General features: G+C 35.6%; 2 protein-coding genes across 2 annotated transcripts; one reads left to right on the top strand and one right to left on the bottom strand.

Annotated features, from left to right (window-relative positions):
- Positions 1 to 1,765: 1,765 nt before the first annotated feature.
- On the bottom strand, positions 1,766 to 2,858 carry LOC145132852 (uncharacterized). Its single transcript, XM_079067791.1, has 2 exons — positions 2,450 to 2,858; positions 1,766 to 1,986 (listed from the first exon to the last, which is right to left on the bottom strand). Exons 1-2 carry the CDS (start codon positions 2,758 to 2,760, stop codon positions 1,977 to 1,979), a joined length of 321 nt encoding a protein of 106 aa, XP_078923917.1. The 5' UTR covers positions 2,761 to 2,858; the 3' UTR covers positions 1,766 to 1,976.
- A 6,379-nt stretch (positions 2,859 to 9,237) lies between these two features.
- On the top strand, positions 9,238 to 10,420 carry LOC145131841 (uncharacterized). The gene is made up of 3 exons (XM_079066489.1): positions 9,238 to 9,564; positions 9,667 to 9,781; positions 9,870 to 10,420. The coding sequence occupies exons 1-3, from the start codon at positions 9,238 to 9,240 to the stop codon at positions 10,418 to 10,420; spliced, it is 993 nt and encodes a 330-aa protein (XP_078922615.1).
- The last annotated feature ends 2,208 nt before the right edge of the window (positions 10,421 to 12,628 follow it).

Here is a 12,628-nt window from a genome sequence, read left to right as displayed (position 1 = left end):
TGGCCCTTGTAGTTTGGGATAATTTGCACATTTGGTTCCTAACTTATTTGTTTAACTCAGGACGGTCCCTAATATACGTTTTTTTTGCGTCTGTAGTCCCGTAGTCCCTCACACATAAAAAGACTATTATATTGCCCTTACCTTTTTCTTTTTCTTTTAATAAAATTGTTATTTATATATATATATATATATATATATATATATATATATATTTTTTTTTTTTTCTTTTTGAATTTAGTGTTATATATTTATGAAATCTCTTCCGGTCTTTCATCCATTTATTTATCTATTGCTCGAAGTTTAGTTCCACCTCCGTCTGTGCCACCAAAGTAAATCATCACCATCTTTGCCACCACATAAATCACCTCATCGAACCCACTCAAACCATATGCATTAAAAAAATCAAATAAAAAAATACTAACCGGAAATCAAACAACAAATCCAGATCAGAACACAGAGAATGTTTATGTTTGTTAGTTTGGATGCAACGATGATTGTGTCGATGACAGATACAAAGGAGGTGTACATCGGCGTTTATTGTGCAGATTGTTGGAGATGATGCAGATTGGCGATTGATGGTGCATACCGAGGGATCATATGGTCGATGGTGTAGTTCTATGACTTTCGAGTCCATATTGATGACTTTCGAAGGTTCCTGGAGGCTTTAGAAAAAAGATCGGCAACGTACGTAGGTATATGAAGTGTTTAGAGTTCAGATCAACAACCTATGGATGTTTATGGCGACAACCTATGGATGTTTATGGCGACATCTGGTTGTTTCTACATTTGTGGTCCGACGATGACCGACCGTTTTTAGTGGATTTAGAGTACAAATTGATGGCGACCTGAGGTTTTAGGCAACGTACTGTTATTTCTTATTTCTGGCGTCTAGGGTCCATTCGTCTGGCGTCGTCCGGTGGTTTCCGGCGACTTTGGTCCGGTGGTCCACAGATTCCACTGAGGTTGTTCTTCCTTTGGTTTAAAGAAGAAATATGGAGAGAGAATAGGAATGTCATACTACTTTTTAAAAGTGGGTTTTTGTGGGGATGATGATTCAGAGAACGAGATTAGAGAGGGAGAGAGGTAATGAAGGTTGCAGGTGAAGTAAACGAGTAGGTGTGAATGTTACGAGGGTGAGAAAAAGCTGTTAATTATTAGCTTTATGTTACTTTTTATTTTTACATTTAATTAAAATACAATAATAAACAAAAATCTTAAAAAAGTTTAAAAAATTATAAGGGCATAACAATCATTTAAAATCGATTAGGAACCAACCACGAAACAAAAATACATTATAAGAACGGTCCGAGTTAAAAAAATAAGTTAGGGACCAAACATGCAGAATAGCTCAAACCAACCAAACATGATAAATTAATAATCAATTCTCATTCAATTTCCTTGTTCATTCCATTCCGTTGTTCATTCCAATTTTTGTGATTCCATTCAACTAAACAAAGCAAACTCTAAAAGTCAACCAACAATTTGCCATCTCTAAAACATAAACTCATGTTTGACGATTCAGACTTTGCAAATTTAGGTAACCTAAACGGGACATCATGATCATGAAAACTTCACAATGTATAAAAAATTCAATTAAATTGATAACTATTTTTATTTTCAACTCCAACACCAAATAACAATGAAGTAATAGCAACATTCAAGTCAACTTCGAAACATATTTATATCAAATCAATAATTGTGTGTAAAGAGTAAAAACATACACATTTTGATGAAGGTATTTAATCTCTAAAAAAATAAAAGCATATAAAGTCAAAGATTTTATATTTAAATTTATCATAAGGTTTTCATAGGCCTAGATAGTGTTATTCTCCATGTTAATGCACAATTTCACATCTGTAACATGTAATAAAACTATTTCATGCGAAATTTAAACGAACAGATGTTACAATTTTATGCAGTAAATGGCTGTGATCAAAGCAACTAAACAACTCTCTTCTGCATTCAACCAGATATGCTCAATAGCCCCTGCATTTCAAAAACAAAACCAAAACATAACCTCAAGGCCTTTAAAGTTGCCAAAAAAGTGACACATAAATTCGAGTAGCTTGATCAAATTTCAAACAGACTAACTAATGCACAACAAAGAACAGAGATCAACAGGTTAAGATGTCTTTAAATATCATGCTCTCAAGTTTCATCCTGATATTCATGAAATGGTTGGCACTGAGTTCGACAGAACGGGGAGTTTGAATACTTTCATGTAAGCGAGTTCAATCGGTTTCCTCCATTGAAAAGGAAAAGTAAATTGAAGAAATCAAGAGATGTAAACATGTAAATTAACAATCTTGCAGCAATATATATACCAAAATCAGAATCTCCAGGACCCTCTATGTTCACAAGCAACATATATTTGACGAAAGTGCAATCAGCTAAATACCTAAAACACGTAATGCATAAACTTAAAACAATTAGAACCGCATCATCGTACCTGACTTTTCTAACGAGAATCGACTTGAGCTTACGAGCCAGGTCTTGCGATTTAAGCCTACGCTGTAGATTCTTTCGAGCCAAAATTCGTTTCTCTGAGTTCTTGATGTGATATAACTGTTCGTTTTTAATCATCCGTTCGATGCCACTCGATTGCATTATCCTCTGCATATAAGTCAGTCCTCTCTCCAAATTGTTGTTCAGAATCTTCACTCGGATCCCCCGCCATTGCTGTAAATATGAGATCTGATTGTTTAATGCGACATTTGGGCGTGTGAAGACGGACGAGAAGCTCCTGGACACTGAGTTCATCTTTAGGGTTTGGGTTTTGGGAAATTTTGCAGTACGACAAAATTAGAAAAATTGAAGTGGCCTTCAATATAACAATTTCGTCAATTCGTTACTAAAAGGACCGAAGGGTGTTAGTTTTAAATTTAGCATCGAAGATAATAAGTAAAAGGTTATATACTTTTTTGATTTGTATATACGTTATTTTTCTTTTATAGTTATTTACTAGGTTAAAACTCGTGGAACTCACGGTATTAATTTTAAATATAATTAAAAAAATTGATTATGTAATAAAATAATATATCATTAATTTAGAAAAGCTTATGAATTATAATATTATATTTTTTTAATAACTTTGTACTATGTAAGTATTTAATTACACGTGTAAATCCTCCTATTTTATAAAAGTCATGAGTTTGTATTATGCAACATATTATCAGTTTTGAAGTTTTATTCTTATTAAATACATGAAAGTTGTGACGCACTTACAAGACAAACGCGTAGGTTGTAAAAAAAATATTTATTCTTATTAAACCTTTATTTTTAGTACATGATTCTTGGGAAGAAAAACAATATTTATAATTCGAAATCGTAAGGATTAATTAAATATTTGCAAAAAAAATATTAATTTACAATGATAGAAGTATTATGAGTAACTTTATAATTTTGTTTTAAAATAAATATATACACCTTTATGGAAAAAAATAGGTTTTAATAATATATTTTCAATCATTTTTTTGTATATAATAAGAGATTTATGTTGTAATTTTATGATCATACAAATTAATCATCTTGGTAAGTCATAATTCATTAAATTGAAATAATCCTAACAAATTATCTATGTCAAATGAATATACATATAAAAAAACATTAAGCGTACACGCTTAAAAAAAAATGTAACTTGAAATTGTTTAAAGTTTATCAAACAAAAATATTAAACTTAAGATATTCATGGTACATACTATGTACCCGGTAGATCAAATATACAAAAATTCATTGCAACTTCAAATGTAATGGTGAACATGTCTATTCTATTGACGACACCAATAAAAAGCTTCATCGCTTCAATCCTATAAATCGGTATACATGCAATATAACCACATGCATAAATTGATCATGCATATATACAACTTTCAATCCTATAAATCAGTAGATTACTCAAACTATAATGCCCAAATAAAAAAGTTATTGAAAATGCAATGCTATAATTGTTGTGGTTTTTCACAATATAACGTTCTAATAAGAAAAAAGTTAACTAAAAACAACATAAATGCATAAAAATGTCAAATTACAACGTTCTAATATTAGATAATGAAACTATTTTATCGTATTTCACTTTAACTTGTATATTGTCTGATTATATTATTTAATTGTGGCATATTGGTAAATAAAAATCTTGTACAAATGAAAATCCATTAAGTGTAGGGTTCAACATCCAAATTTGTTAACATATTCAATTTTGAAAAAAATATATTTAGAACAGCTTACTACAGAGAGATCAATTACAACCGATAAATAAGCCCGCTTGATGCAGAGTAAATGCATTTTCTTTGCCCAACTACAAATTTAAAAAACAGAAATTGATGTCAAACTTGTTATGCACACCAAAATCATAAGAGTTAGCTTTGAAAACTTGGTTCATATTATGTCATATAGAGATTAAATTCAGAAAACACCTTGTAAAGAGGCATTATGAAGTGTCTCATATTGGGAGTTCCCTGATTTAACACTCATCTGGCTATTTAGAGCAACAAACTTTCTTTTCCCTCTGTAAGATTTCTTCTTCTTGGATGCTTCTTATCTTGAAAGCTAGATTGAGTGACTTTTGTCTTTTTTACCCTTTCACCACAAGATAATGATGACATATAGGATTCAGGACTTGCCCAATATGTTCCATTCAAGAAATCACACCGTTGTCGGAACAAAACAGTGTCCTTTTGAGAGTTCTTAACATGCCCTTTGCAACCCATATAGCCCTCTCTTGAGAAGAGCTATATCTCATGTTATCAAATTCAAAGATACCCTTCTCCGCTTCTTCATCTGCAAAAAGGTCAAACCAATTGTCTCTGCAAAGTTTGAAGTCAACATCATTTCTAGGTTCGTCACACATAGGTGGAGATCAATCAAGTTTTGAAGATTGATAATTTGATGCAACTGGAGTATCCCAAGGACAATTATTATTCTCTGTAAACAAGTCTCCGTTAGTCAGCGGTGAATCAAATGACTCTTTTGGTAAAAAAGGTGATTCTATACCCAATTTTGAGGTGTTGATGATTCTAGGAGACGACCAAACAGTTGTATTTTTGTCCAGCTATGGTTTAGAACCCTTAATGATATTATCAAACTCTCCATTATCATCCAAGTGAAGCCATTTCTTAAATCCATCATCTTGAAATTTGAATTGGTTATCAAAAGGAAATTGGATAGGGGACGATTCTTTGAGAAGTAATTTGTTGTTTGGATTCCATTTGAAATCATAAAGATGGCTCATGTGTTTGGATTCTGTTGGCATCTCTAATTGAGGTGAGGAAAGGACAATAGAGGTCTCATGGGACCGTGTCACACGCCTCTTCTTTGGAACTCCACCACTATCGTTCAGAGGATCTGATTCACAACATATTTCAAAACAAATTTAATATATGGTACATGCTTATTTTCCTATGTAATTTAGAACTGATTTAAGTGTGTTAAGATACCGGAGCACCCTTAGCCAATCAAGAGATTAATGTGATATTTGCAAATAAGTGACAAATGAGAGATTTACAAATAATGATATTGAAGAAAGGAAAGGAACACAGAAAGAAGTGATATTACCATCTATTCTTGATGAAGTACCAGCTTCATTCCATATATCATCTTCTTTGGACATATGAGCATCTTCAAATATCAAATGTTAATTCAAATATTTGATTAGTAATCGATAACTCAACTGATACAAATAATGATTGAATTAATCAGAAAGTGATATCTTGAGTTTATTAGAAGGCAAACCTTGACTCTAAAAGCATGAAACGACTTTCCTAATGAAGGTAAATAGAGGATCCCAGTCCTAAAACAATGATAAAGATAGTTCGGTGATAATAGAATAGTCCACCTGAGTATACACATCATAAGTCAAAGGTCATGCATAGATATTAGTTTATTACCTTGGATTCAGCACAATCAAAACTTAAACCATAATGAGCTCAAGGACAAGTTAAGTTCAATATGTAGGTCAAGGATGCCTGACACCTGCTCTTCTTTTCACATTCAGATCTAATCCTACACTTCAACAACTCTGATTTTGTAGCCAATTGATTTTGCAACTTATGTATTGGACCTCTTGATATATATCTTGAGTTTATATCTTTTTCAAAGGTCAAAGAGAACATTTTCTTTACCCATAAACTCGTTACAATAAAGCATAAAATCAATACAAGAACACGGATACAGAAATATTGAAAGACCTGCAAAATAAGCAACCTTCAATAAGATGATGAAAACAGAGGAAAAGAGAGAGCTTGAAGTGTTCATACCTTCACAGAGAAAGTTTCACAAGGACCATATATGAATCTAGAGAGTGTTAATTTGTCATCAGACTCATCCAAGTTATGTAAAGAATTGGAAACTTCTGTCCCAAAACTACTAACCAATTCGAGCTTTTCTTTGATCATGAGAATTTTGGTATGCTCATCATTGAAAACCCTACGTACGGATCTGGCTCTTGTCTTCTTCGTCATCTTGAGGAATCGACTGTGGAGTTAAAGGAGTATCACCTCCTCCTCCTTTATCATTGTTTACCTCTTTCGTAATCGTGGTCAGAACGACGCCATTCGACTCCTGCTGAGGATTTATATTTAGGTCTCAAATGCGACTTCGCTGCTGTGCATAAAGTCACTCTGCAACTTTTGTATCTATGATGCTTGAGCTCGTCGGAACAATCCATTGAAGCTAGGGTTATCGCCTCATCAGTGATTCCCCAAACATCCAGTCCTAAAGTCAATAAAGTCATCCTTATCAGGCTATTGAATCGATCGAAAGAAAACGACGAGAATCTACCTTCAAGAATTAGTGATTAAGTTTGAATATTGATTCCTGATTTCTTGCTATGGAATACCTGATTTTTTGCCATCGCATTTGAAATTGATTGCCGATAACTTGGTATATCAATTGAATCCACAATGCATAACTATTAAAGTGCAGAGGGCATTTGGGGAAATTCACTTTGTATTTTGAGCGGGAAAAATCCAATTTGGGGGCTTGGAGAATGCCACGTGGCAAAAATCCTCTTATTTATTAGATTAGGAGATTTATGGCCTAATTACTAATCTAGCCAAATTAAGGGGGTAATTATCAAGTTTTAGCCAAAAATAGCCCACGAAACCGTAGGTTTCGAGATTCGCCTACTGTTTCGCCATTTCGTCTACTGTTTCGCGTTTTGTATAATTTTTTTTTTCATTTTTGACATTCAAAACCGTAAGTTTTTTAAAACCTACGGTTTCCTCTCGAAACCTACGGTTTCCCAAACCGTAGTCTACGGTTTTCGCAAAAAAAGCTACGTTTTTTTGGGGGGTTTTATCTACTATTTTGTCCAAAAAACTACGGTTTTATTTTTTATTTTATATATATATATATATATATATATATATATATATATATATATATTGTAATATAGAGTATAAAAAAGAGTGTTTATAATATGTACAATAACTTTAACAATTATTTTGTTTAAATTTTAACAGTAGTCAACTCTGACGAAAAAGTAGACTACTTTTTGGGTAAAGTTGACTACTTTGTTGCTAAATTTGACTACTTTTTTTGTTAAACTTGACTACTTTTTCGTCAGAGTTGACTACTGTTTTCAACCTATCTTATATATATTAAGTATTTTATATTTTTGGAAAGTTTATTCTCTCTAGCTTCTTTATCCTCAAAATTAAGATAATGAGTTTTAACGAGTATTTTGTATTGCTCATTACGGATGGAATATGGGAGTTTGTTAATTCCCAATTATCATATGTTTGGCCACTGGGATACAATCCGAGAATGTTTTATTTAGGTGTTGAATTTTACGAAAACACAACGTTCACCGAATTTGTTCAGTTGGTCAAGTGCAAGATGGGTCTTCCCGAAGAATCAAAAGTTAGTTTGGCCTATCAACATCCAGAACAACTCTATTATTGTGGTATTGTTGATGATCGTGATATTAGAAAGCTGATGAAGGTAATAAATGGCGTTGGAGATAAATATGTGTCTGTGTATGTGGTGGTTAAAGAAGGCGTTTGGCCGAACGAAATGGATGATAGGGGAAAGGCATCTGCAACAAATTTATCAAGTGGAAAAGGGAGCAACAACCCAATAGGTAATTTTAAAAGTCCAAGTAAAAGTCAATATCATAGTGTTGCTGAAAATGTAAATGTAGTGTCAGAACCGATTATGTATGTTACACCGGAGAATTATAAGTATATCGGTGATAATGATGTTGGTGTAAATGATTCATTTGACAAAAAAAAAGCAATAGCCGTGGTGAATAAGGTTGGTAATGAATCTGGAAAACAGGAAGTTTCGTTTTTGCATGATGGTGAACTAAAAGGATGTGACGAGTTTGCGGATTGTGACAAGTTGGATATATCCGGCCTAGATAGTGATTCTAACGGAGAAGAATTAGATGACGAACCTAAGCTTATTTATTCAGATACCATGTTTCATGGTATGCCCCCTTTGCCTTCGTGTCCTGTAAATGCTGATGTGAACATTCCATGTCAGAGGGTGGATATAAGTGAAGAGATTAAGGTTTTAGACATTTTTGATGACAAATAGTTGCTCAAGCTTGCAATCGGAAGACAATGCATGGAACAAGGTAAGCAGTATAAGACTACAAAATCGAGCAAAGGAAGGTTCGAGGTTGTTTGTTTGGTTAAAAATTGTTCATGGATGGTTAGGGCAAGGGGAATCCAATCGACTACTGCTTTCTAAGTCACAAAAGTTGTTGACTAACACACATGTTGTGCAACAAATTTGGAGTCTAATCATCGACAATCAAAGAAAAAGGTACGCGGCCACTTTATCGCTGAAGTATTGGCCGGAGACTATAATAGAGTTTATCGGGGTAATGAAATTGTTAGGGACATCAATTCGAAATTTCCAATCAATATCTCATACCAACAGGCATGGCGTGCAAAACAGTATGCGTTGTTGATGTTAAGAGGTACCAAAGAGGATTCATTCACCAAACTACCAGCGTATCTGCACAACTTGGTCAAGCACAATCCAAGAATTGTTACTCAGATAAGAGTAGACGATGATGATCAGTTTGAGTTCGTGTTTATCGCGTTGGGTTGCTCGGTAAGCAGTGTTAATATTTATAACAAATATAACATATGAATCCTAATTGGTATTTGTTAATGCAATGAAAAATAATTGTAGGTATGAGCGTTCATCAAGTATTGTAGGCCGACCCTAATAATTGATGGTGGTCACCTAAAGGGTGAATTCAAAGGCACGATGTTGCTCGCAGTGACAATGGACGGTCAAAACCAAATCATGCCTGTTGCTTATGCCATTTGCAAAAGTGAATTTACGGAGACGTGGTCCTGGTTCCTTCGAAAGCTACGTGAATGTATAGGCAACTTGGAAGACCTTACAATCATATTTGATAGGGCTCCATCCATAGCGACGTCAATTGCAAATATATTTCCTCACGCCTATCATGGAATATGTGGTATCCATTTGTATTTCAACATTTCAGCAAAATTTAGAAGCAGCGCTACAATGCACGCATTGTTTTGGGAGACATGCAAAGCCTATACCATTAAAAAATGCGATAATGGGATGAAAAAAATAAAAAATGTAAATATTCGTGTATGGGAATACCTACAAAAACATCAATCCAGAAAGATGGGCCAGGGCACATTTCCCTAGGAATCGGTATTTTCTTATGATATCAAATAGTGTGGAGTCGATAAATCAATGTCACGATTTGCAAGAAAGATGCCAATATTGATGTTGATTGAGTATTTTCATGCAACAATGCAACAATGGAGTTTTCAGAAACGTAATGTTGCAGGTACTAATATTTTATATACATTGTTGATTGAGTATTTTCGTAACTCGTGTAGTAATAATTTTATGAAAAATTATGTCTATTTTTTTAGCTGAAACTAAAACAACACTCACCCCATGGGCTGAAACGATTATACAAGCAAATAAGAATGCTTGTAATAATTGGATGGTGTACCCTATCTCAAATAACAGATTTGAAGTGAAAAGCTCTAACTACAAGAGTGTCATTGTTGATTTCCAACAAAGAACCTGTACATGTAGGCGGTGGCAAATATATGGCTTACCTTGTGGCCATGTTATAAAAGTGCTGACAATGAACCGTTACGAAGATTGTTCGGAATTCGCTTTAAAAGCTTACTTTACAGAAACATTGAGGAAAACTTACGAGGAGTCTGTGAACCCCTTACCAAGTCCATCTAAGTGGGAGATCCCCGATGATCTGATGACCGTGAAGCCACCCATAATGGAGAGACGTCAGCCGGGTAGGCCAAGAAACACTGGACGTATTCCATTGCAAGGTGAGCGTCCCATACGACAAGAATGTTCTACATGCGGTCAATTTGGACACACGAGGAACGATTGTACGGGTAGGGGATCGGGGAGCGGATCAGGGGGAGGAAAAAATCTACACAAAAGGGCATAATGACTGATGAATTTGCATCCGGGAGCGGGTCACAGAACGAAAGCGTGTACCCTACTTTTGATTTCAATAGCACATTTGATTTGAATTCTCCTTAGATTAATGTAGTAAAGCAATGAATTCCCGTACTTATAATTTGCATTGCTTGTATTAAAATGCACTTCTGAGATTATTAATTAAATCTAGTACTCCACATATTAATTCCTTTATTCCATGAAAAATAAAACACAAACATAAAACATTATAGAAAACGAGATACACCCTTACGAAACATTACATAAGACATTTCACATAAAAGAGCCTTCTACATGAAATATTTGTTATTTTTAAGTAGGATCCATGCATCCTCATACTCGAAGTCACTTCCCTCGTGCTCCAAAATGTAATGATCTTTAACCATTTCTAAAAGATCTTCGTCGTTGTTTGGATAACGATACCTGTTTTTAAGATGATGTAACGCCCTATTTCTGGTATGTGATTTAAATATAGTATTTTTCCTTCCTTTAGAGGTACTCGGCGAGTCAGAAGTCCGACTCGTCGAGTAGAGTCGGGACTTGCACGCATTTTTAGTTGGCGAATCGACGAGTCCATATTCTGGACTCGGCGAGTCCGCTGGTCTGGATGAAACCCTAAATCCCAGGGTTTGTATCCTATTTAAACGTCATTATAGCCTCCCACCCCAGTCTCCAGCACCTTTAGAGCACTTCCCCTGTAAACCCTAGCCCCCATTGTTGAGCTTGAGTGTGTTTGTGTTAGCTTGGAAGCTTTGGAAGAAAAGGAAGGAAAGAAGATCAAGAGAAGGGAAAGGAGGTTCAGATTCTAGTCTCCACTTGCTGCAAATTTTGGTAATAAAGTTAACACCTTGCTTATTATTCCTTTAAACCCTCTTTTATGTTTGTTTATGCTTCTCTTGGAATGTTGGTTTGAGTCAAACTCGAATTTGAACTCTCCTTTGGATAGAAACCTTAGATCTGGACGTTATTGAACTCCAGGAGCTCAATATAGCCACCTTTATGCAAACATAGCCTTGTTCCAAACCCTAAGTGTTTATTATTGGAGGATTTTGGTGTTTAAGCCCCATTCTCTTGTGCATGCACGTAAAGTTGGAAACTTTACGTGCAAAACCAGTCCTAAAAACTCATATCTATGATTTGGAAGCACTGAAATCGACTGGAATCGACTGTATAAGATTGCATGCATGGGACTCAACGAGTTGTTCTTAGGACTCGGCGAGTCGGTTCATGCTCAAGAACAGACTCGACGAGTTGTTCATACAACTCGGCGAGTCACAGACTGGACGTGTTCATATGATGAAGGAAAACTCGACGAGTTGTTCATACAACTCGGCGAGTCGGATGAAGTTAGACTCGATGTTGTATCGAAGAAGAACTCATCGAGTCTTTGCCAAACTCGACGAGTAGAAGCGGGTAGAGGATTAGAATGGATGATAGGGACTCGGCGAGTTTGCGGCCCAACTCGGTGAGTCCGGTCAACTGAAAGTTGACTTTGACCTGAAAGTTGACTTTGATCAGGAAGTTGACTTTGACAGGGGTAAAATAGTCATTTTACCTTGAAAACAGTTATCAGTATCTGATTTAGTGTTTATGGGATTGTAGTCGGGGAGTTCCGGAGCAGGAGTCAGCCAGTTTCAGATTAAGCATCTCAGCAGCCAGCGTTACGAGGTGAGTTTTCCTTCCAGTAGGAACGGGTCTAAGGCCACAATGCCGGCCCGTTTAGTCAGCAGTAGTTCCGGACTTCGGTCCGATGCAGTAGTTTAGTGTGCTTGATGTCTTTGTGATTCAAGCATGTCTTTGTGTTATGTGTTCCAGACTTCGGTCTGATGCAATATGCAGTATATGTGTTTATGCTAGTAGATATGATTATGATATGCTATGTTCAGTCAGCTTCCGGACTTCGGTCCGATGCAGAGGGCAAGGCCCTGGTTAGTTCCGGACTTCGGTCCGATGCAGAGGGCAAGGCCCTGGTTAGTTCCGGACTTCGGTCCGATGCAGTTTCCGGACTTCGGTCCAATGCAGAGGGCAAGGCCCTGGTTAGTTCCGGACTTCGGTCCGATGCAGTTTCCGGACTTCGGTCCGATGCAGTGGGCAAGGCCCAGTATGTGCTTTATATGTTATTGTATGGTATGTGGTAGTTTGGGGGAGCTCACTAAGCTTCGTGCTTACAGTTTTAGTTTTGGTTGCAGGTACTTCC

Source organism: Lactuca virosa, chromosome 8 (genome assembly GCF_052849685.1).
Source record: "Lactuca virosa cultivar CGN04683 chromosome 8, Lactuca_virosa_CGN04683_v6, whole genome shotgun sequence".
In the NCBI taxonomy this organism is placed as follows: Eukaryota; Viridiplantae; Streptophyta; class Magnoliopsida; order Asterales; family Asteraceae; genus Lactuca; species Lactuca virosa.
Note: the sequence above shows the minus strand (reverse complement) of the source record. Positions and strands in the feature narration are given on the sequence as shown.